General features: G+C 47.8%; 2 protein-coding genes across 7 annotated transcripts in view; one reads left to right on the plus strand and one right to left on the minus strand.

Annotated features, from left to right (window-relative positions):
• Positions 1 to 26,256, minus strand: part of LOC130329915 (cornifelin homolog B-like) — a 131,238-nt gene that overhangs the window by 69,883 nt on the left and 35,099 nt on the right. The window lies entirely within an intron of this gene.
• On the plus strand, positions 200 to 26,117 carry LOC130329912 (transmembrane protein 102-like). Of its 2 annotated transcripts, none has more exons than XM_056553539.1 (3): positions 200 to 321; positions 13,482 to 13,682; positions 22,387 to 26,117. In XM_056553539.1, exons 2-3 carry the CDS (start codon positions 13,511 to 13,513, stop codon positions 23,406 to 23,408), a joined length of 1,194 nt encoding a protein of 397 aa, XP_056409514.1. In that variant the 5' UTR covers positions 200 to 321; positions 13,482 to 13,510; the 3' UTR covers positions 23,409 to 26,117. The 2 variants fall into 2 exon arrangements, with proteins under 2 accessions (XP_056409514.1, XP_056409515.1); XM_056553540.1 differs by lacking the exon at positions 200 to 321 and adding an exon at positions 7,407 to 7,506.

A 26,256-nucleotide genomic window follows, 5' to 3' on the forward strand; every position in this document is an offset into this window, starting at 1 on the left:
GTCACCACTGATAGGATATTCTGACAGATTTTAATAATAAAATGTGTTCGGGACAAAAAAAAGTTTCTCTTCTCTCCTCACTGACCCCCTGAGGGTCTCAGACCTCTCCCCTTCTCCACCACATTCCCCTCCGGTTACTTGTATCCCATTTCATCCTGGGAATCTCCTCCTGTAAGGTGACCCTGCTAGTAGCTGTCCCTAAAGGGAGACTCCAGGGTGTTCAGAGATCATTCAGGTCACTCACTGCTCCATCCTCCAGTTCCTCCTCACCTTCTGGACGTGTGTGAACAGTCCCAACAATGATGGCATAACCAGGATCAGGTCAGTTATCAGACACTCACCAGGGTCGCCTCCAGAGCTGCACTCACTATTCTGCTGTGAAATCATGTGTAATAAATCCAACTCTCTATTATAAAAATATAAACTAAATATAAATAAAAAAGATATAAATACAAACTAGTGCATCCCGTAGCCTCCACAACAGCCCCAAAGGATTTGCTTGGGTAAAATATAATTATTCTCACTTTTTCATAGAACTCTGAATTGTCATTTCTAAATGATTCCGCCTGTAATAATGTATTTAAAAGAGGGTTTGTCTCTTTTTATGCAAACTTGTATAAATCTGAAGTACAGTTTGTGGAGAGTAAGTACGAGGCGCTTATGGGGAAAATGGGGCTTCCAAGGATATCGAAAGCTCAAAGGGATTTTCTGGATAGCCCCATAACAATGGAGGAATGAAAAACAGCAGTAAAGGGAGGGCTCCGAGTCGTCTGCCCCAGGCCCGCACGGACTGTCCTTCGCTATTTACAAAGAGTGGGAGGAGGTGCTTCTACCGAAACTTTTACTTGTACTGAATGAATCCTGGAAAATGGGAGAGTTAGAGGCAAATATAACCCTTATATCCAAAAAGACAGGGGATAATGTAGGGGATTCAGCAGCATTTAAACCCCTATCTCACTTAAATGTTGATGTTAAATTATTAGGGAAAATGTTATCAGGTCTAATAAGTCATACTGGAGTTCAGGATTTATTCCTGGTAGGTTAATTGAAGAAAACATTGCAATGGTATTTGCCAACCAATAAGTAGATGGTGGGCCCCTCCGTTCCATCCTGTCATTGGACACAATGGTAGAATGGAGGTTCCTCTGGAAACTATTGGAGGAATATAATATTGGTGGAGGAATGATTAAATGGATTCAAATCCTTTAACCCCTTAAGGACATAGGGCGTATCCATACGCCCCCGTTTCCAAGTCCTTAAGGACCGAGGGCGTATGGATACGCCCTGAGCATTTCCGGCCCCCGCCGCTAGCCGGAGGGGAGCCGGGGCCGGATGCCTGCTGAAATCGTTCAGCAGGCATATCAGGCATATCGCCCAGGGGGGTCATTATGCCCCCCCATGTCGGCGATGGCCGCAGATCGCTGGACAATTCAGTCCAGCGATCTGCGGCGGATTCCGGGTCAATCGGGTCTCCAGTGACCCGGTGACCCGGAATTACTGGCTGATCGGGGCCGTCAGAGACGGCCCCGAACAGCCAGAGCCAGCAGGGGTGAGGTGGCACTGGTGCCACCTCACGATCGCCCTGATTCGACCGGCCGACCAATCAGGGCGCCTGCTGCGGGTGTCACTCCCGCAACCCGCTCCGCCCCTCTTTCGGATGACGTAAGCGGGTGCGGGAAGACGACCCCCGGTGCTGGGGACCCCGATCCCCAGCATCCCTGTTGGGATCGGGGCCCCAGGAGCGACGGCGGCGGCGGGACTGACCTGTTCCCTGAGCAGCAGCAGGAGGTGAGTGACAGCCTCCTGCTGTTGCTTAGCAACAGCTCCCAGCATGCAAAAAGGGCATGCTGGGAGCTGTAGTTATGCAACAGCAGGAGGCAGACCACCACAACTCCCAGCATGCCCTTATGGGCATGCTGGGACTTGTAGTTTTGCAACAGCTGGAGGCACATTCTTTCTATGGAAAAGTGTACCTTCAGCTGTTGCATAACTACAACTCCCAGCATGCCAGTTGGCTGTCTGTGACTGCTGAGAGTTGTAGTTTTGCAACAGCTGAAGGCACACTGAGTTAAGTAGCAAACCAGTGTGTCTCCAGCTGTTGCATAACTACAATCCCCAGCATCCCCAGCCAAAGTAGTATGCCTCCGGCTGTTGCATAACTACAAGACCCAGCATGCCCTTTCGCTGTCCGTACATGCTGGGGGTTGTAGCTTTCGCAACAGCTGAAGGTACACTGGTTGCAAAACACTGAGTTTGTTACCAAACTCGGTGTTTCACAACCTGTGTGTCTCCAGCTGTTGCAAAACTACAACTCCCAGCATGCACTGATGACTGAGACAGAGAGAGACAGAGAGAGAGAGAGACAGAGAGAGAGAGAGACAGAGAGAGAGAGAGACAGAGAGAGAGACAGAGACAGAGAGACACACACACCCTGGCAGAGCTATTGAGGAGATCAATGGAGTTTCACAGATTTGGGCTGGAAGGAGTTAATGATAAGGTATTGTTATACGCGGATGATCTTTTACTCTTCCTCGATAATCCGGAAATTATAAATATAGTTAATGAGTTTTGTGAAGTTGCAGACCTTAAAATGAACTGGGCCAAATCCTCGTTGCTCCCAGGTGATAGATGGGACCATACCGAAAGTCTCTAATATAACGATTCTTAAAGAAGGGGCTACGCTGATGTAACAGAGCTGGATGTGGATCCTCTTAGGCTGGGTTCACACCACGTTTTTCAAATACGGTTACCGTATATGGTTTTCCGGTAAAAAACGTATGGCAAAAACCGTATGCAACCTTATACAACCGTATGACTCCAAATTAAAACGTATATGGTTTTTCCCCCTACGGTTCTATCAGTTTGCATCAGTTTTTGCGCGCGGTTTTGCTATTTTGTTGGAATCAGTTTTCCAGCAATTTAATAAAGTTACTATTGTTCTATTGAAATTCCAATCTGCGCATGTGTCAACTCCAAAAACGGATTAGAAAAACCGTATACAACCGTATTCTGAAATTCTGTGTACGGTTCTCATAGACAATAATGTTAAAAGAACCGCATACGGTTCACATAAGGTTTTCCAACCGGAGGCAAAAACGTGGTCGACAGCGTTTTTGGCTACGGTTGAAAAATCGGCAAAACCGTATCCGAGGCAAAACGGATGCAACCGTACACAACATTTGGAATACAGTTTACAATGCATTCTCTATGCATACGGTTTCGGATACGGTCGTATACGTTTTTTTTTGCGGAAAACCGTATACGGTTACCATATTTGAAAAACGTGGTGTGAACCCAGCCTAACCTGTGTGGCACCAGCATGTTAGTGTAAAAATTTTTTTTTTTTTTTACACTAACATGCTGGTGTAGCCCCCAACTTTTCCTTTTCATAAGTGGCAAAAGGAGAAAAAGACCCCCAAAATTTGTTGCGCAATTTCTCCCGAGTACGGAAATAAACCAGTGGTCCCCAAACTGTGGCCCTCCAGATGTTGCAAAACTACAATTCCCTGCATGCCTGGACAGCCGTTGGCTGTCCAGGCATGCAGGGAGTTGTAGTTTTGCAACATCTGGAGGGTCAAAGTTTGGGGACCACTGCACTAAACTGTTGCCTTGAAGACAGGGCTCTGAAGTGAGAGAGCGCCATGCGCATTTGAGGCCTAGATTAGGGATTTGCATAGGGACGGACCCGGATGCGAGAATTAGACTTGCCTCCAATACCAAAATTACCCTACGGCAGTGTTTCCCAAACAGGGTGCCTCCAGCTGTTGCAAAACTCCCAGCATGCCTAGACAGTCAATGGCTGTCTGGTAATACTGAGGGTTGTTGTTTTGCAACAGCTGGAGGCTCCGTTTAGAAAACAGTGCCGTACAAGACGTTTTTCATTTTTACTGGGGGTGTGTGTTAGGAATATGTAATGTTTTACTCTTTATTTCATGTAAGTGTAGTGTAGTAATTTTAGGGTACATTCACATGGGCGGGGGTTTACAGCGGTAAATTTGCCGCAGCTCGAACTTCCACCCGGAAACTCACTGTAAACCCCCGCCCCTGTGAATGTACGCGGTACATTCACATGGGGGGGGGGGCATGCTGAGAGACCGTGCATGCTGGGAGTTGTAGTATTGCCACAGCTGGAGGCACACTGGTGGGGAAACGCCGAATTAGGTAACAGACTAACTCAGTGCCTTCCCACCAGTGTTCCTCCGGATGTGGTAAAATGACAACTCCCTGCATGCACGGTCTGTCAGTGCATGCTGGGAGTTGTAGTTTTGCAACAGATTGAGGCACACAGGTTTGGAAAAAGACTAACTGAGTGTTTCCCAAGATGTTGTTTCCTACAGATGTTGCAAAACTACAACTCCCAGCATGTAATGACAGCCGAAGGGCATGCTGGGAGTTGTAGTTATGCAACAACTGGAGGAAAACAGTTTGGAGACCACTGTGTCGTGGTCTCCAAACTGTGCCTCTTCAGACGTTGCAAAACTACAACTCAAAGCATTGCCAGACTGTTCAGGCATGCTGGGAGTTGTAGTTCGGCACCATCTGAACGGCCAGATGTTGCAGAACTACAACGCCCAGCATGCCTGACTGTCTGGGCATGCTGAGAGTTGTAATTTTGCAACATCTGGAAACCACAGTTTGGAGACCACTGCAATCTGTGGTAGTCAAGATGTTGCAAAATCACAACTCCCAGCATGCCCAGACCGCCACAGGCTGTCTGGACATGCTGGGAGTTGTAGTTTTGTAACTTCTTGAAGGGCCACAGTGAAAATCAGTCACCAAAGAGGATCTTCACAATTGGTCCTGACTGACCAATGACAGGGGATAGGAGGAGGTGGCACCCGTCACCTCGCTCCTATCCTTTAGGATGATTAGGGCTGTCTCTCATTCTTATTTTCCGGGCAATCGGGTCACCAGAGACCCGATCAGCCCAGAAAAGCCGTGATTCGCCGGTCAGAAGTGACCGCCGTTATGGGGATGGGGACCGCCATAAGTGACCGCCGTTATGGGGATCTCAGGCCCCCCCTAGGCGATGTCACGGGATACCTGCTGATAGATATCAGCAGTCATCCCGGTCTGATTACCACCCTGTGAGCGACGGTGATCGGAAATACGGAGAGCGTACAGGTACGCCCTCCATCCTTAGGTACTGGGAAGTGAGGGCGTACCCATACGCCCTCTGTCCCCAACAGGTTAAAGGAGTAGAAGCTCTGCTAAATAAATTAATATGGGGGCGAGGGAGAGTACGAATAAAGTATAGAAATACGACCCTTTTAGAGGGTGAGGGGGGATGGGGGTTGCCGCATTTCTATAACTATTTCTTAGCTGCTAAGGCACAAGATATTAAGACCGGGAAGAATAACCCCATATTATATTATGTGCTGAACTCGTTTGAAGGAAAATATGATGAGATAATAGAAGTCTTGGCAGCGCACCCAGGGAGACACATAGGGAAAGGCTTGGTCTTTTTGGGTTGTATTATAAAGTGTGGAGTAAAATTAAACAAATTTGTAAGATCGTAAATAGTCGTGAGTTTACCCCAATATGGGGAAACTCAAGCTTTTTGGAATTTAATAAAAGGAAAAGATTCTGGGTTTTGGGTACGGTTGGGGATTAAATATATAGAGTAAATTAGGAGAAATGGGGAGCAGACACCAAGGAGGCAGGTAAGGTCCCTCCCAATGTCCTGTAAGTTGTTCGGGACGCCGCGGCGGTCCCGAATAGCCTGACTGAGCAGTCGGGTTAGTGTCACTTTGGCTTCAGATGCAGCGTCTGAAGGGTTAATACAGGGCATCACCGCGATCGGTGATGTCCTGTATTAGCTGTGGGTCCCGGCCGTTGATGGCTGGAGGGACCGCAGCGATAGGACAGGGTTTTAATGTGTATTTGCCGTATAAGACGCACCAACTCCCCCCCCCCCCCAGGTTTGGGGAAGAAAAAGTGCGTATTATACGGCGAAAAATACGGTATAGAGGTCTAATTAAAGAATCAAGTACCGCGCGGTTCAAGAAACAGTTAAAAAGAAATGGGCAAAAGTAAATGTGAGATTTGAGGAGCGAGAGTGGGAAAATGTTTGGGCTGGTGCCAAGAAATTCTCCTCAAATACATTTTTACAACTAAAAATCATACACCAATTGTATTATTCCCCGGTGCCTTTTTGGAAGATGAAATGTTGACGTGATCATAGTTGTCCAAAATGTGGGCAAAGTAGAGCCGACTTTGTCCATCAGGGAACTCCTTGAAAGTAAATTTAATTATAAGGGTACATGGGATATAAATTCTGTGGTGCTCGGTAGAGATGAGCGAATTTACAGTAAATTCGATTCGTCACGAACTTCTCGGCTCGGCAGTTGATGACTTATCCTGCATAAATTAGTTCAGCTTTCAGGTGCTCCGGTGGGCTGGAAAAGGTGGATACAGTCCTAGGAAAGAGTCTCCTAGGACTGTATCCACCTTTTCCAGCCCACGGGAGAACCTGAAAGCAGAACTAATTTATGCAGGATAAGTCATCAACTGCTGAGCCGAGAAGTTCGTGACGAATCAAATTTACTGTAAGTTCGCTCATCTCTAGTGCTCGGGTGTGACTTAGAGATGGGCATGCTGAAAAAATGTATACCAAAACTAACTATCTTGGCTAAATACCTTATTGCTTGTACATGGTTTGTGTCGAGGGCACCTAACATCAGCGAGTGGAAAGAGTTAATACAATAAAAAAGTTTGAAAAGGTGAGAATCGGAGATTCCAAGAAAAGAAGAAAAGAGTTCAAGACCATTTGGGGATTGTGGTAGGAAACTGTTGTATGTGGTTCTTTCCTCTTTTTTTTTCTCTCCACGCAGGCATATATGGGAGGGACAATAAGAGGGGATACTCATGTATGTAAATGATACTGTCGATTGATTTGTACTGTTATTTAATATAATTAATTATAAAAAAAAAATAATCAAACCCGGGGACCACCCAGCGACCTGACCCCTCCATCTTTATCCAACTACCAACTGGCGACCAGCAAAAGAGGAAAGAGTTCCGTTATACAATTTGCCACTTTGTTCACATCGTTTCTTAGTTAAACCAATTGTATCGGGCCATTACCTTAAAGGGGTTATCCAGGAATAGGAAAACAAAGCTAATTTCTTTCAAAAACAGCTCCACGTCTGTCCCTAGCTTGTGTGTGGTATTACATCTTGGTTCCATTCACTTCAATAACCCCTTTAGTTCCCTTCTTCTACCTTTCTTCTTCATCCTTACCTGAGCAGTCACCACTGGGGGGCAGCAACAATAACAGAAATCAGATCAGCAGAAATACCTCCAGCAGCATCATGACGAGTAGACAGAACATCTCTAGGCTGCCCCCGAAATCCACCAAACTCCGCCCCTCCGGAAATATCAGGAGCTCCGCAGTACAGACAGGCTACAGATCACTGCTACACTGTAGTCCCCTCCAGAGCTGCACTTACTATTCTGCTGTTATATCATGTATTATCCTCCAGAGCTGCACTCACTATTCTGCTGGTACATCATGTCTTATCCTCCATTCACCTCTAGAGCTGCACTCACTATTCTGCTGTTACATCATGTCTAATCCTCCAGAGCTGCACTCACTATTCTTCTGTTACATCAACAGGGGGCCATGCTGTCCAGCTCAGAAGTGCACAAGGAGGCGGCTCTGAGTAACTCAGGTGTACACAGGTGAGGGGGCAGGGCTTAGTAGCTCAGGTGTTCACAGGTGAGAGGGCGTGCGGCTGTCATACAACCAGGAAGTGATTACATTGATGTATGAGAGGACTGAGATTGTCTCTGTAGAGAGGTAAGAGGGGGAAGCAAGTGGAGCGCACTCAATTGTGAGCTCTGGGGGGGGCAGCAGGTGGGGTGCACTCGATTGTGAGCTCTGGGGGGGCAGCAGGTGGGGTGCACTCGATTGTGAGCTCTGGGGGGCAGCAGGTGGGGTGTACTCGATTGTGAGCTCGGGGGGGCAGCAGGTGGGGTGCACTCGATTGTGAGCTCGGGGGGGCAGCAGGTGGGGTGCACTCGATTGTGAGCTCGGGGGGGCAGCAGGTGGGGTGCACTCGATTGTGAGCTCGGGGGGGCAGCAGGTGGGGTGCACTCGATTGTGAGCTCTGGGGGGCAGCAGGTGGGGTGCACTCGATTGTGAGCTCTGGGGGGCAGCAGGTGGAGTGCACTAGATTGTGAGCTCTGGGGGGGAAGCAAGTGGAGCGCACTCAATTGTGAGCTCTGGGGGGGAAGCAAGTGGAGCGCACTCAATTGTGAGCTCTGGGGGGGGAAGCAAGTGGAGCGCACTCAATTGTGAGCTCTGGGGGGGAAGCAAGTGGAGCGCACTCAATTGTGAGCTCTGGGGGGGAAGCAAGTGGAGCGCACTCAATTGTGAGCTCTGGGGGGGAAGCAAGTGGAGCGCACTCAATTGTGAGCTCTGGGGGGGAAGCAAGTGGAGCGCACTCAATTGTGAGCTCGGGGGGTGGGCAGCAAGTGGAGCGCACTCAATTGTGAGCTCGGGGGGTGGGCAGCAGGTGGGGTGCACTCGATTGTGAGCTCGGGGGGTGGGCAGCAGGTGGGGTGCACTCGATTGTGAGCTCTGGGGGGTGGGCAGCAGGTGGGGTGCACTCGATTGTGAGCTCGGGGGGTGGGCAGCAGGTGGGGTGCACTCGATTGTGAGCTCTGGGGGGGCAGCAGGTGGGGTGCACTCGATTGTGAGCTCTGGGGGGGCAGCAGGTGGGGTGTACTCGATTGTGAGCTCGGGGGGGCAGCAGGTGGGGTGCACTCGATTGTGAGCTCGGGGGGGCAGCAGGTGGGGTGCACTCGATTGTGAGCTCGGGGGGGCAGCAGGTGGGGTGCACTCGATTGTGAGCTCGGGGGGGCAGCAGGTGGGGTGCACTCGATTGTGAGCTCGGGGGGGCAGCAGGTGGGGTGCACTCGATTGTGAGCTCTGGGGGGCAGCAGGTGGAGTGCACTAGATTGTGAGCTCTGGGGGGGAAGCAAGTGGAGCGCACTCAATTGTGAGCTCTGGGGGGGAAGCAAGTGGAGCGCACTCAATTGTGAGCTCGGGGGGTGGGCAGCAGGTGGGGTGCACTCGATTGTGAGCTCTGGGGGGTGGGCAGCAGGTGGGGTGCACTCGATTGTGAGCTCTGGGGGGGGGGCAGCAGGTGGAGCGCACTCGATTGTGAGCTCTGGGGGGTGGGCAGCAGGTGGGGTGCACTCGATTGTGAGCTCTGGGGGGGGGGGGGGCAGCAGGTGGAGCGCACTCGATTGTGAGCTCTGGGGGGTGGGCAGCAGGTGGGGTGCACTCGATTGTGAGCTCTGGGGGGTGGGCAGCAGGTGGGGTGCACTCGATTGTGAGCTCTGGGGGGGGGCAGCAGGTGGAGTGCACTCGATTGTGAGCTCTGGGGGGGGGCAGCAGGTGGAGTGCACTCGATTGTGAGCTCTGGGGGGCAGCAGGTGGAGCGCACTCGATTGTGAGCTCTGGGGGGGGGGGGGCAGCAGGTGGAGCGCACTCGATTGTGAGCTCTGGGGGGGGGGGGCAGCAGGTGGAGCGCTCACTACTGGCCTCTGAGCTGTACAGAATCCCTCGTATTGTTCTGACATCAGGGGAAGAGATGTGAAATAATGATACAATGTAATGAAATATGATTGGATAAGAATCCCTGCCCTTAGGACTATTCACACCTCTACCGCCTGATACATAGTGATATATCCTGCAGATTATTACACCTGACCTCTCTACAGATCTGCAGAACATCGCTCTGTCCTCTCTACCGCCTGATACATAGTGATATATCCTGCAGATTATTACACCTGACCTCTCTACAGATCTGCAGAACATCGCTCTGTCCTCTCTACTTCCTGATACATAGTGATATATCCTGCAGAATATTACTCCTCTGACCTCTCTACAGATCTGCAGAACATCGCTCTGTCCTCTCTACCGCCTGATACATAGTGATATATCCTGCAGATTATTACACCTCTGACCTCTCTACAGATCTGCAGAACATCGCTCTGTCCTCTCTACCGCCTGATACATAGTGATATATCCTGCAGATTATTACACCTCTGACCTCTCTACAGATCTGCAGAACATCGCTCTGTCCTCTCTACCGCCTGATACATAGTGATATATCCTGCAGATTATTACACCTCTGACCTCTCTACAGATCTGCAGAACATCGCTCTGTCCTCTCTACCTCCTGATACATAGTGATATATCCTGCAGATTATTACACCACTGACCTCTCTACAGATCTGCAGAACATCGCTCTGTCCTCTCTACTTCCTGATACATAGTGATATATCCTGCAGATTATTACACCTCTGACCTCTCTACAGATCTGCAGAACATCGCTCTGTCCTCTCTACCTCCTGATACATAGTGATATATCCTGCAGATTATTACTCCTCTGACCTCTCTACAGATCTGCAGAACATCGCTCTCTCCTCTCTACTTCCTGATACATAGTGATATATCATGCAGATTATTACACCTCTGACCTCTCTACAGATCTGCAGAACATCGCTCTGTCCTCTCTACTTCCTGATACATAGTGATATATCCTGCAGATTATTACACCTGACCTCTCTACAGATCTGCAGAACATCGCTCTGTCCTCTCTACTTCCTGATACATAGTGATATATCCTGCAGATTATTACACCTCTGACCTCTCTACAGATCTGCAGAACATCGCTCTGTCCTCTCTACCTCCTGATACATAGTGATATATCCTGCAGATTATTACACCTCTGACCTCTCTACAGATCTGCAGAACATCGCTCTGTCCTCTCTACCTCCTGATACATAGTGATATATCCTGCAGATTATTACTCCTCTGACCTCTCTACAGATCTGCAGAACATCGCTCTCTCCTCTCTACTTCCTGATACATAGTGATATATCATGCAGATTATTACACCTCTGACCTCTCTACAGATCTGCAGAACATCGCTCTGTCCTCTCTACTTCCTGATACATAGTGATATATCCTGCAGATTATTACACCTGACCTCTCTACAGATCTGCAGAACATCGCTCTGTCCTCTCTACTTCCTGATACATAGTGATATATCCTGCAGATTATTACACCTCTGACCTCTCTACAGATCTGCAGAACATCGCTCTGTCCTCTCTACCTCCTGATACATAGTGATATATCCTGCAGATTATTACACCTCTGACCTCTCTACAGATCTGCAGAACATCGCTCTGTCCTCTCTACCTCCTGATACATAGTGATATATCCTGCAGATTATTACACCTCTGACCTCTCTACAGATCTGCAGAACATCGCTCTGTCCTCTCTACCTCCTGATACATAGTGATATATCCTGCAGATTATTACTCCTCTGACCTCTCTACAGATCTGCAGAACATCGCTCTCTCCTCTCTACTTCCTGATACATAGTGATATATCATGCAGATTATTACACCTCTGACCTCTCTACAGATCTGCAGAACATCGCTCTGTCCTCTCTACTTCCTGATACATAGTGATATATCCTGCAGATTATTACACCTGACCTCTCTACAGATCTGCAGAACATCGCTCTGTCCTCTCTACTTCCTGATACATAGTGATATATCCTGCAGATTATTACACCTCTGACCTCTCTACAGATCTGCAGAACATCGCTCTGTCCTCTCTACCTCCTGATACATAGTGATATATCCTGCAGATTATTACACCTCTGACCTCTCTACAGATCTGCAGAACATCGCTCTGTCCTCTCTACCTCCTGATACATAGTGATATATCCTGCAGATTATTACTCCTCTGACCTCTCTACAGATCTGCAGAACATCGCTCTCTCCTCTCTACTTCCTGATACATAGTGATATATCCTGCAGATTATTACACCTCTGACCTCTATACAGATCTGCAGAACATCGCTCTGTCCTCTCTACCTCCTGATACATAGTGATATATCATGCAGATTATTACACCTCTGACCTCTCTACAGATCTGCAGAACATCGCTCTGTCCTCTCTACTTCCTGATACATAGTGATATATCCTGCAGATTATTACACCTGACCTCTCTACAGATCTGCAGAACATCGCTCTGTCCTCTCTACTTCCTGATACATAGTGATATATCCTGCAGATTATTACACCTCTGACCTCTCTACAGATCTGCAGAACATCGCTCTGTCCTCTCTACCTCCTGATACATAGTGATATATCCTGCAGATTATTACTCCTCTGACCTCTCTACAGATCTGCAGAACATCGCTCTGTCCTCTCTACCTCCTGATACATAGTGATATATCCTGCAGATTATTACACCTCTGACCTCTCTACAGATCTGCAGAACATCGCTCTGTCCTCTCTACTTCCTGATACATAGTGATATATCCTGCAGATTATTACACCTCTGACCTCTATACAGATCTGCAGAACATCGCTGTCCTCTCTACCTCCTGATACATAGTGATATATCCTGCAGATTACACCTCTGACCTCTATACAGATCTGCAGAACATCGCTCTGTCCTCTCTACCTCCTGATACGTAGTGATCTATCCTGCAGATTATTACACCTCTTACCCCTCTACAGATCATCGCTCTGTCCTCTCTACCTCCTGATACGTAGTGATCTATCCTGCAGATTATTACACCACTGACCTCTATACAGATCTGCAGAACATCGCTCTGTCCTCTCTACCTCCTGATACATAGTGATATATCCTGCAGATTATTACTCCTCTGACCTCTCTACAGATCTGCAGAACATCGCTCTGTCCTCTCTACCTCCTGATACATAGTGATATATCCTGCAGATTATTACACCTCTGACCTCTCTACAGATCTGCAGAACATCGCTCTGTCCTCTCTACCTCCTGATACATAGTGATATATCCTGCAGATTATTACTCCTCTGACCTCTCTACAGATCTGCAGAACATCGCTCTGTCCTCTCTACTTCCTGATACATAGTGATATATCCAGCAAATTATTACACCTCTGACCTCTATACAGATCTGCAGAACATCGCTCTGTCCTCTCTACCTCCTGATACATAGTGATATATCCTGCAGATTATTACACCTCTGACCTCTAAACGGATCTGCAGAACATCGCTCTCGCCTCTCTACCTCCTGATACATAGTGATATATCCTGCAGATTATTACTCCTCTGACCTCTCTACAGATCTGCAGAACATCGCTCTCTCCTCTCTACTTCCTGATACATAGTGATATATCATGCAGATTATTACACCTCTGACCTCTCTACAGATCTGCAGAACATCGCGCTGTCCTCTCCTCCTGATACATGATATATCCTGCAAATGATTACTCCTCTGACCTCTATACAGATCTGCAGGACATCGCGCTGTCCTCTCCTCCTGATACATGATATATCCTGCAAATGATTACTCCTCTGACCTCTATACAGATCTGCAGGACATCGCTCTCTCCTCTCTACCTCCTGATACATAGTAATATATCATGCAGATTATTGCTCTATTCCGTCCTCTTCAGGTTGATGGTCACATGACAGTCACCGTAGGATGGCGTCTCCTGCGCGGCCGCTGACTGATCTGGATTTTTCTTCCGGGTGTCGCATTGAGGAGCTAAATAAACTTCTGGAGGAGCTGGAGAGAAGAGGGAGCATCGCTCTGCAGGGGAAGGAGGTCATCCAGACCTGTGTACAAGCAAAGGACCTCATCTTCTCCCTCGTAGGTGGGTACCAGAGGAGGACAACCCCTCAGAGGGTACAGGGGGTGATATGGAGGACACTGAACATGAGAAGACCTATGGGGTACATCAGGCAGCGGAGCAGGATTCTTAGGAACTAGGTGATGGATGGGCCACAGTGTTGGGTGCCATGGAAGCCCTATAGGAATTTACCATATGAAACTCCAGTAGGACCTGAGCAGTGATAAGGGTAAGCTGGGAGTTGTTGTTCCACCCATCATAACTGCAAACCATACAAGTGAACACGGTGCTGACAGGACATAGAATACACAATGATGTCCACACCCCCTCAATGCAAGTCTATGGGAGGGGGCGTGGCAGCAGCCATGCCCCTTCCCATTGACGAGGTCTGGTGTGATGTCACTAGTGGGTGTGGCCATGATATCACAAGCCTCTGGCGCTGCAAATTGCAAGGGGTCCCAGCAGCGGGACCCCCGCGATCAGACATCTTATCCCCTATCCTTTGCATATGGGATAAAATGTCTAGGGGCAGAGTACCCCTTTAAGCACAGCAGAGCTGGGGGTCAATAGCTTCCTTGCACATTCTAGTTGGGGCTCGTTCACACCATGATTTGTGCCACAGAGGCACGGATATGCTGGAAGACTGTCAAAATGGCATACGGACAAATTCATGCTCCCATAGGCAGGGGCCCTATTTATCTCAATGGCCTTAGTGTAGTCAGCTAGTGACTACGTTCAGGTCATTTGCAGAGTGTACTAGACTGAAAATTGTAATTCTGCAGCCTCTCAGATATGTTAGGAAAATGACCTAAACATAGTCACTAGCTGACTACCCTCAGGCCACTGAAATGAAAGGGGCCCGTGCCTGTCTGAGCACGGATACATCTGCACACCATTTTTAAAGTCTTCAAATGCATTCAGGCCTCGGAGGAACAATATGATGTGAACCCTACCTTAGCGCCTCGTTATTAAAGGGGGTAAATGAAGTGCTGTTATGTCATGCCTCCTCCATTCAGGTCTATAGACATGAATGGAGGGGGTGTGGCATCACGGCACATCTCCAGTCCTGGAAACAAAGAGCTTTCCGAGACTGGAGACGCAGCCCGGCATAGAATGCGGGTGCTGCACGGTGATTGCAGGGGTCCCCAGCGGTGGGCCCCTCGCGATCAAACATCTTATCCCCTATCCTTTGGATAGGGGATAAGAGGTCTTTGGCCAGATAACCCCTTTAAGTTGTCATAAGAATACGGTGACCACTGAATCCAGGGTTACATGGAACCGGGTCAGGATCCCACTTCTCACTTTTCCCCAGAAGCCTCTGTAATTTTACTAACCTGTTGGCAAGGAGCGGATGGATCTCACCTGTGCTGCAGTGTGGGGGTTTTGTGCTTAAAAATATCTGGAGCCCCATTTCTGGTGTTCTTCATATCTCTTGTAGACTGACGCCATCTTGGTACTGTAAGAATTTTATGCGGTCTAAGCAGCCTCTACATCAGCTTCTGTAATGTTCCTAGGGTGGAGCAGACCCATTGACAGGGTAGAAGTCATCTTATCTTAATCTTCAGAAGCCACTGGTACTTGTCAGGTCAATGTGAAAAAGAATGCAGCCAACCCCAGAGCTGTGAGTGACTCTTGTAGCCTCCATAGGGGTAGGCATCCTTGTGTTTGATGTTTATTTTTCTTCCTGTAGCTGACAGTAAGTGGTCAGTCTCAGGGCTCAAGTCCTGCAGGAACATGTGGGAACTGAGTTCTTGCACTTTTTCCACAGCAGGAGCACCGTTCCCATTAGTGGGACCAGCTCTTGAGTGGAAATCTTGGGTGAGTTCCCATACTTTTTTTTTTTCCCCAGGACTTGACCCTTGGTCAGTGTGGACGGTATGTCTGGAGAAGGTTTGCGGTTTGTTCTTTTTCAACTTTCCGGGCCCCATCTTTCCATTTAACGATTTTATCTTTATCTCCAATATCTATTTTATTCCTCTATGGATTCCCTAGTATTTGATCGGGGAGGACACTTTCGGGATCCTGTGTTGTGAAGCTGTGACCTCAAGGCTTGAGAGATCTTGAAAAGTAATTGTTGGCCATTGTGCGACTTTGCTGTGATCTGTCAACTTGATTGCTAACATTCTAAATATCATATATATTTATTAATATTCTAAGCAAGTCCTTTCTGCAAGTCTGGCTCCTTGCCAGCTTTATTAGACAGGTTGCAGGATCAATAAAAACATAAGACAGGAACAAACCAAAATCCTAGACCGTCCACTTCACTGTTGTGGGTGTCACTCACAGCCCTGGCTGTGTGCTCCTCGCAAGGACCCCTGCCTCCCCCCAAGCCACCTTGCTGTCTTCTGGGGAGAGCCCAGACTACACTGTCTGACTCCCTTTTAAACATACATCCCCTCTCTGCTGTCTCATTGATTAGGCCCCAGGTGGAGGTTCCTCCAGTATCAGCTAGGGAAATGCACACTTTCCTTGTCACACTGTCACATATCTACCCCCCCGCTCAGACCACCGGGGATGAGCACTTGTCTTCAAAAGACAGTGCACACATGACCATGCATCTGTCTTCCTCTACAGTCAACCCAGCTGAAGTTTTCTGGCTTCTTTGATTCTCAATATTACAGAAAAATTTGTCTGAAGACTTCGGAAATGTATGTTACTCAACAAGTTCACCCTCTTAACGGTAACTTCATTGTCAGACAAGATGACCAGCTGGGCATTCTCTGAGTCATAATCCACCAAATAGGCCCCCACTGCCTTTTGTAAAGTCTTTGAGTAGATTCCTTTGCGCACATCTGCCATAAGTCTTCAGGACCTTACAGCTTTACTTTTTATAGAGAGGGCTCCTCGCAACTTGTTTTCTAAAGACTCCCTTGGAGCCTCTCGCCTTCTCCCTGTTGCTTGGTGCAACGCCCTGGACACTGACTGCCAACAAGATGGTCCTTCCAGGCTTCTGCCTTCTCTCACCAAGGGCTGGACCGTAGTGTGAGCTTTGTTGGGCCCGACCTTCTAAGTCTGTCTTTGCTTGGAGTTCTTCATCCAATTGAGCAATCCACACTTCAAGCCACCCAACTGCAGATTTCTTTGTCCAGTTCTGCTACAGCTTGGTCTCTGCTTTCTTTTAGAACCTTCACGTCCCCTTCCAGCTTCACATTTTTCTGCTGCTCACTCTTGAGCTTAACAGAGTTCACCTTTTCTCTTTCCAGCAGTTCTGTCAAGTTTTTGACAGTATCCTCCAGCGCCAGCAGTTGTTCTCTCATCTGCTTATTGGGGGAGATTTATCAAAACTTGTGCAAAGGAAAAGTGGCTCAGTTGCCCATAGCAACCAATCAGATTGTTTCTCTCATTTTGCAGAGGCCTTGTTAAAAATTAAACAAGTGATCTGATTGGTTGCTATGGGCAACTTTTCCTCTAGACAGGTTTTGATAAATCTCCCCCATTGTCTTTACTCAGCTGCTCCATCTTGGACACTTTCTGCTCATAGACTTTTAGCTGAGCCTCTTGTTCAGAGAGCTACACTGAATCCAAGGTAGCTGAGTGAGACTTGATGTGCGTATTGTTCTGCGCCTCCAGGCTCTGCTCCTTATGAGCCATTACCATTTTCTCCTTCTCAAGCTCTTCCATGGCTACCAACCTTGCCTGGTTATCACTTAGTAGAGCCTGATATGCCTCACGCAAAACATTCACTTTTTCCTCCTTGAATGAGGTCTACTTGGCCAGACTTTCCAATTCACTCTCCCTGCTGGTCACAAGACCCTGGGAGCGGGACAGTTCCTCCTGCAGAGCCGCAAACTCACTTTTGTGGAGCTCCATATCTTTCTGAAGCTTCGCTACCTGCTCTTTCTTCAAATCTGCAAACATTTTTCTTTCTCCTCTGTCAGCTGATGAACCTCTTCTTCCTTTTGCGACAATTTAGCAGAAACCATCGGTAAAGTTTCTTCAAGATTCTAGGATCTTTTCTCTTTTCTTATCAAGATCTCTTACTTACAGAGGTCTCCTCACTCTCGCTGCTGGATCTTGAGACATTCTCTTGTCCTCTGACAGTCACCTGTCCTTTGTCTGTCTCTTCCTTCAAGCCAACCCGTTCCGACTCTTCTCCACCTTTTAGGAATAGTCTCCCCCTTTGAAAGGGTCTTGGCCACTTGGGCTTCAGGGTAGTTCCCGGTCAGTCTTTCTGCTCACTCCCTGACTTCTCTGTTACTTCGCCATGATCTCTCTGCTCACTCACAGACTTCTTTCAATTTACCACCGTCTCTCCGCTGCCCGGTAGAAATGTCTAGGGCTATTGGGTCTGCAACAACATCTGGTCCAGTGGTTTGACCTTCCTGGTCACGATCCATCTCTGGTCCAGACATCACATCTCCTTCACTTAGGACTCTGTCTGTGACAGTAAGTGCAGCACCCAGCTCCACATGTACTCTCTTCAGTACTTCTGCATTATCCACATACATGTTTGTAGCTTCTTTTCCGGTCACCTTTTCCAGATGACCGCGCAATTTCAACACCCCTTTGGGCTCATCCTTATTCACAAGGTTCTGCATAGCTTCCTCTTTCTCGGTCTCAGTCACTTCTTCCAGGTAACAGCGCAACTCTAGAACCACCTTAGGCTCATCTTCAGCTGGCGGATGGAACATATGTTACAGTAGCTGATCAGTTTCTGGTTTTACTTAAGATTCTGTTTCAGTCAGAGGCACAATTGTCACTTGAGTCTCTGGATCCTCTAGAACTTGACTCACTGTCTGTTCTTCAGCCCCTTTAGCAGTCTGGCAGACCCCCTATCTGCCATATATCTAGTGACACTCCCTGTCCTCAGCCTCTGCTGAGTAACTCTCAACTAGTGTGTGGTGCAATTCAAGTGTTGTGAGCCTATTTGGTGTTCCTGCTCTAGTCACCTGACAGTCTTCCCATAACTGCTGAAAAAATATGGAAAACTCGTCCCCAGTACTACATCATACATCATGTGACTCAGTACCATAGGGGGTAGAAAAACAGACATAAACCGTTTTAAAACCCCAAATATCTGCCTGTATAGACACTATGACAGGGTCCGGCTTCATCAGACTTATACCTCTAGGCTCTAGCAAAGCAATCATCTTTTCACCATCTACTATCAGCTCACACAGGTTTTCTTTTATTTTGTCCTGTCTGAGTTGGCAGCAGTACACATTACTTCAGTAAATATAGGCATGCATTGTTCACACAAAACAGTATCACATTGCACATGTTCAAAATTGACAGGACAGATCATAGCAATATGACCTAACTTATGCAAAGTGCCTTTTGTAAAATTTTCGCCCAGCCCTGCATTCAGCATTTTCTGTTCACCAGACTGATTTTGTCGCACTTCTGGAAAAATCATAACTACATGCAGGAAAATTTATACGTTTAAAATGGTCATCTTCTGACCCCTATAACTTTTTTTATTCTTCCACGTATGTGGCGGTATGAGGGCTCATTTATTGCGTCAAGATCTGAAGTTTTTAGTGTTACCATTTTTGCATTGATAGGACTTTTTGATCACTTTTTATTCCTTTTTTCATGTAAAACTTTTTTGAAATTTTTTGCACGTACGCCATTGACCGTACGGTTTAATTAACGATAAATTTTTCTTCGGAAACTTCCGCACACGGCGATACCATATATGTTTACTTTTATTTACACAGTTTTTTGTTTTTTTTTAAATGGGAAAAGGGGGGTGATTCAAGCTTTTATTAGGGAAGGTGTTAAATGACCTTTATTCACTTTTTTGTTTTCCACTTTTTTTTTTTTTTTTTTGCAGTGTTATAGCTCCCATAGGGGGATATAACACTGCCCACACTATTCTTTTACATTGATCAGTGGTTTCTCATAAGAAACCACTGATCGATGATTCTGCTACTTGACTCTCAGGCACTGAGCAGTCATTTGGCGATCGGACAGCATGGAGGCAGGTAGGGATCCTCCGGCTGTCATGTAAGCTGTTCGGGATGCGGCGATCCCAAACAGCTCCCTGAGCTAACCGGCATTGTTTTACTTTCACTTTAGAATGCCGCGTCTAAACGGTTAATGGCGCACGGCACTGCGATCAGTGCTGCACGCTATTAGCCACGGGTCCCAGCCGTTGTTAGAGGCCAGGCCTGACCCGCTATCACGCGGGGCCAAGCCGTGGCCCTGCGTTACAGAACAGGAGCAGACTCATGACATACCGGTACGTCATGGGTCCTTAAGGGGTTAAGGTGCTCACCATACCATCAGTCTTAGTGACAACTGGTTGCTGTCCATGTGGGTTGCTCCTAGCAATGGCATTTCGACGTTGACCCACTTTTGCTAAACAAATAATCCCACGCTGTTTACTGCTTTTGCGCTGCACATGTGGCCCGTCCAACTTGCGACATGCACAGTTGGTTGCTCCTGGCAACAACTTCACTGCAACTCGACCATTGGTTGCTCTTAGCAACATGCTGCACACATCCTCCACCAATTGTAAGGATTTCTCCCTGGAGATAGCTCTGGAATCGTCCTTGACACAGCCACAGGACACGTTTCTTCCCAATAAACCGGCAAACAGCAAGTCCTTTCTGCAAGTCTGGCTCCTCACCAGCTTTATAAGACAGGTTGTAGGATCAATAAAAACATAAGACAGGAACAAACCAAAATCCTAGACCGTCCACTTCACTCTTGTGAGTGTCCTTCACAGCCCTGGCTGTGTGCTCCTCGCAAGGACCCATGCCTCCCCCAAGCCACCTTGCTGTCTTCTGGGAAGAGCCCAGACTACACTGTCTGACCCCCTTTTAAAACATACTTCACCTCTCTGCTGCTTCATTGATTAGGCCCCAGGTGGAGGTTCCTCCAGGATCAGCTAGGGAAATACACCCTTTCCTTGCCACACTGCATCTCTCTCTCTCTGTCTGTCTATATCTATATATTTTGAGACATCCCAGAGGAATTAGCTCAGGGATTGTCCCAACTTTGTACAGGACACTTTTCATGCGGGAGTATCCATGCCACAGCAGCGGCCTTGTGATGATCCGGCTCATCGCCAGATTTATTAGGTCGCAGGTATAACAAAAAGAAAAAAACAAAAGCCAAACAAATCACTGGACACTTTTGCCTTTAACTATATAACATGTATCCTGCAACCTATTTCACTGTTCACATTTAGCTTATCTTGAGTTCCTCAGCCGTCTGAAAGCCGACAGTCCCTCTTATGGGGAACCAACACTCTAGTTTTCATGATTATGTTACCATCCACACTGGGGCCACTTTGGTGTCCACCACAGCCACCTGCTGTGTGCCCATCTGGCAAAGGGACAAAATGCCCCCCCCCCCCCCCTTTGCATCAATCTGCAATCTAGGGGAGAGCAGCTAACCTGACTTGTCATGTCAGTCTGAATAAGGCTTTGGCCAAAACACGTCTTACTATTGTTATTTGAGCACTCCACATTTGCACTGCAGAAGAATTTGAGTGCCGGGATTATGTCACAATACGTGGAACTTTACTCTCCAGTCTCCAAAAGCTCTTTGTTTTCAGGATTGGAGACGTGACATCACGCCCCTCCATTCATTCATCATTTGGATAGATGTCTTTGGCCGGATAACCCTTTTAAGTTGTCGTAAGAATAAGTTGACCACTGAATCTGGGGCTAGATGGAACCAGGTTTTACTAACCTGGAGATGACATTGCAGCCACACAGTTTCTGATCTCCCTCTTCAGACACTTTGCTCTTGGGATCTATGGTTCTTTTCCTGAACACTTTCCTTTTGGGATCTATTGGTGGTCTTTTCCTGAAGGCCAAAACTATTGTTGGATCCTGTTCCTCTATGGTGCCTGGATAGGAGAATTAGCTTATAGTTGGCGCATCCTCTTCCACCTGCTCCCAATATAGCCGAGTTTTACACAATATCCTATGGACACAGTGAATGGAGATGACTCCCTACAGGGGTGTGTTCCTCAAATAGGTAACAAGGAACCTCAGAAACATATAACATTTATTGGTCAATTACGTCTTACTGGTTTCCGGTTTAGAGGCTCAATCTTGCACAAAACTGTTCCCTGTGTAGATTAATGGATTCCCGTTATGCAGCTGGTATTTGTAGTTCCACAATGACAAGGCAGTTGGTGTGGACCCAGTTCTCTTCCTCCGCTCTGTCCTGGGGCTCTATTTAGACCTTTAGCTTATCTACCCTAAGCCTGGATTCACGGGGATTGAATAGGGCTTAAGTTCTATTCATGAACCCATCACCATATGACTACTGTAGATTGACTGACATGGACTGGCTGAGTGCTTCCTAAGCAGAGGGAGGGGCACTATTAATTAATTCAACTACACTTGTCTGTTATGTATGTACATTGAATGAGGTTAGTAGTTAGGGGATTTATAACCACAGGTGAGGGTCAGGAAGTACAAGTTAACATTCAGCACAAGAACAATGCACAACCACATATGAATGAGCACCTACCGAAATACAGTGAGATAACATTACACTGAAAAACAGCACCAAGTATCTAGACCCCTCTACTTAGAGACCTCATTAAGGTTACAGTGGGTTATGTAATGTATGGGGCTCCGGACGGGGATATTGGAAGAATGGGAGCAATGTGTTATGATTATAGTGGGTATATAATGTGGGGGCTCCGGGTGGAGCTGTTATGATTATAGTGGGTTATATAAATTTTGGGGCTCCAATTGGAGCTGTGTGTTAATCCTTGTTGAGTTATTACTTTGCCTGTTTCTCTCTCTTTATCTTTCAGCTCAGGTCCATCCATTGCCGTCTCCCAACGCGTTTCTCCTCCTGTCTGGTGGCCTGTGTTCCGGTTCCATCGATGTGTCTCCCACGGACTTGGGGTCCACCTCCCCCATTATATGTCCCTCTATTTCTTACACATTATTAGTACCCATCATCCGCCTTCCATCCCCTGACCTTCTTGTACCATGCAGCCCATGTCACTACCTTGTACCCCCCTCAGCCTGGGACCCTGCACCCCTGTTGTCTGGACCCCACACTTCACAGGTCTCTCCACATGATGTGTCCCTGTGGTTCAGTACTGCCCTCCTGTCTGTGGAGTTCAGCCTATCAGATTCCTCTTTGCCCCTGTCCTTGGAACGGGCTGAGCCCTGGGGTAACAGCATCTCTCTCCTCCTGTCCACCCCTAGTTTGTTCATTCGTTTTGACCTTGTTCCTGTGGTAGAAGTCCATGGTTGGCCCCAAGGGGTCCAGTACCTGGATGATTGGGTAGCAGAGGACGGGTTGCCTCCTAAGGTTTTCCACCTTTTTCCTTGGGGTCCTGGTGGACAGTGGCGTGTTGGCTTCCCGGGTGTGGAGCTGTATATGAGAAGATTCCTGCACCCTGCCCTTTCCCGTGTTCTCAGAGCCTCTACAGCTGTCCTGGAACAGATTCTGCAGAAAGATGGGGCCCCTGGGCCCTATATTGTGTGGGTGACCCTCCTGCAGGCCTGTCAAAGATTGCCACGGGGCTACCTGAGTCAGGGGCACAATGCAGCCCTGTGCTTCTTGGGGCTCTTGGAGGAGCTGTCCCGCTTGTTTCTCAGGGGATCCTGTCCTAACCCATTCCTGCCTGGGTGTGACCTCCTCCTGGGCAGCACCCATGGGCCTTGCCTGGCACAACGTATTTCTGAGGTGAGAGCTCATCCGGCCCGATACCTGCGGGCAGTGATTAGAGAGGCCAAGGAGGTGGTGAAAGGGGGTGACAAGGTGGAGAAAGAGGAGACAGAGGAGAAGGAGGAGAGGGGCTCAGGGTGTTACCCCAGCTAGCGGCATTCTATCCTGTAATGTAGCAGAGCTGAGTTTGTAGTGTTATATAAGACTGTAGATATTTCTATGTCAAGAGTTGCACAAATATTGCAGCTTTAAATGATAAATTCCACTCTGCTATGTCTACCCGCAGTAGATTCTGCAATGCTCTGTAAGATTTGGCTCCTTTGTCTGCAGAGCATGTGTAGCGTATTTTACATATTTCTCCGTTAACCTCTCATCTGCCAGTCACTGCAAAGTATCCCATCATTAACCCCTGTGGTGCTGGAGATCTGCAGAGTGGCTGCACATGAAGGATTCTCCTCACGTCCTGCTCATGCTGCCCCCTCTCTTAATTTTGATCAATTTTCTGATTAGCTCAGTGGCTGGCAGCGGCAGGGTGTATATATTATTATATCTGGCAGGACACAGAGAGAGACGTCAGGCAGCCTATATATCTATAGTGGACACACCCATCATCTGCAGATCTCTGCATATAGATGTTTCCCAGTGTAGAGGACAGAGCGGTCACCCCCAATGTGGACACTACCCCTTGCCCCCCCCCCACCCAATGTCAGTCACCTGCCAGCACCGGCCCAAGGACGCCGCATCCCTCATCCCGCAGAATGCTGACACAACCGTTCTTATGTCTGGCTAGAGGTGGCATGTTTGTGTGTTCTGCTCCGCCTATAGATCTCCAGCGTCCATGGATCCCCTTTATAGTTCCCAAGCCTGCTTATAGATCTTCAATGTCTTCAGGTCCCAACGATAGATCCTCAGCCTGCCCACAGATTACCCATTTCTATGGATCCCCATTATATATTCCCAGCCTGCCGAAAGATCATCAGTGTCAATGGATCCCTATTCTAGATCCCCAGCCTCCCTACAGATCTCCAAAGTCTACAGATCTATATTATAGATTGCTAGTGTTTACAGATCCACACTATTGATCCTAAAGGGGTATTCCAGGAATAAAAAACAGGCCTTTTTTTCTTTCAAAGAAAGCGCCCTCCTTGTCTCCAGGTTGAGTGCGGTTCTGCAGCTAAGTTCCATTGAAGTGAATGGAGCCAAATTGTAATGGGAGGCGCTGTCTTTGAAAGAAAAAAGACCTGTTTTTTTTATTCCTGGAATACCCCTGTATTCCACTTTGAAATTGCAGGCAGAAATTCCGCTTAGGAAAATATATAGTATAGTGAATGGGTTTTCCGTTCACAAATTCACACTTCGGAATTTTGGAAGCGGAATTTGTGAATGGAAAATCCGCTTTAAAATTTCCGCCTGAAGAATGGCGTTGCTCATTCTTAAAACGGAAATACTTGCAGAACACATTGCAGTCTATTGGGGACTGCAATGTCAGTGCGGTCCTATTGCCGACAGATTCAGTCGGCCGCACTTGGAATCTCAGGGCAGAAATTTTCAGTCTGTAGATTCCGTAGTGTAAACCTAGCCTTACTGTGGATTCCATGTCTGCCTGAAGTTCTCTATTCCATGGAGAAAGTGCTATGTAATATAGACTTGACAGTAGAAACAAAGACCGCGCAGTCTACATGAAGGTGAGCGGCTGGTGGTGGTGAACAGTTCATGCACAGTTGCTGGCTGGTCGTGCTTATTTGCAGAAATGTAAGTGTTAACATCAAATCCCAATGTGTCAAAGAATGACAAAGGCACTCACCATGTGTTGTGTGGCTTCTTCTTTTATTACTCAGTACATCAGTGCAGGATAAGGCGGCAGCATGCCATTGCAAGTGCAAGACACCAGTGCGTTTAGATTGGTGACAGCTGTTTCCTTCCCAGAGGAACTTCAACGGCCCACTGAAGTCTGCTGCCTTATCCTGAGCAATAAAAGAAGGAGCCACACAGCACACGGTGAGTGCTATGTAATATAGATCCCCAGTTGTAGATCTCCTGTACCGGCTTATTGATACCTAGTTCTATGAATCCTATAGATAACAACTCTGTATAGATTTCCTCTCAGATTTACAGTCGTTAGATCTTTTGGTGTAGACCCCCTGCCTGTGGACCACCTGTCTGGAGAACTTTTCTTTAAAGCTGTCCTTTAAAAAGAGAATTTCTGACATGTATATCCTCCTGGCTGAGGATCTGGGGCCCCGTCCTACAGTCAATCCTTCTTGTGGACTCTAATGCTGAGCACTGAAGCCCCCAAAACCCCTTTGAGATGTCAATGTGTCCCTCACCTCCCTCTGACCCATGGACAATGCTACACAAGGAAGAAGCTGGCACACGCCCCAGCGCCTGACCCTCCCCGCTGTCCTTGTGTGCGGCAAAGCTCTGCCAAACTGGCCCCCGGCCCATCCCAGAAAATACACTTTTAATAAATGTGTCAAATTGAAAACGGTGCAGTGTGGTGACAGATATAGCAGAGAGGAGTACAGGGCGACTGTGCTGAGGGGAAGCTGCAGGAATTGCTGATATAAAAAGGACACTATGGGGGTGAAGTGTAGAGAGGGGGGTGGGTGTGTGTGTGTGTGTGTGAGATGTATGTGTCTGTGTGCCTACAGAAGGCTGAGCCTTGTTGTGCACCTCAGCCCCGTCACGGTGATAGGGTGAGAATCCTACACTTCCTTAGTCTGGTGCAGAGGTGATGGTTTCCCCAGGTCATACACTAGTTTAGTATTCTAGCTGATGGTTCGGTGGACGACTTCAGGACTTAAAGGACAACTGTAGTGCAAGACTTTTATATATTGCTGTGCCCGGGCTGCAAAAATAAAAATGAACATACCTTCCTACGAACCCCCGTCGGTCCAGTACCGGCCTCACAGTCCAGCGGTGCGAACCTCATTGAACTTCCTGGGGACGGAGACGTAACAGAGCCGTCGGCGTATCACCGGCCGCAGTGATGTCCCGCCTC

This window comes from Hyla sarda, unplaced genomic scaffold (assembly GCF_029499605.1).
Source record: "Hyla sarda isolate aHylSar1 unplaced genomic scaffold, aHylSar1.hap1 scaffold_326, whole genome shotgun sequence".
Classification (NCBI taxonomy): Eukaryota; Metazoa; Chordata; class Amphibia; order Anura; family Hylidae; genus Hyla; species Hyla sarda.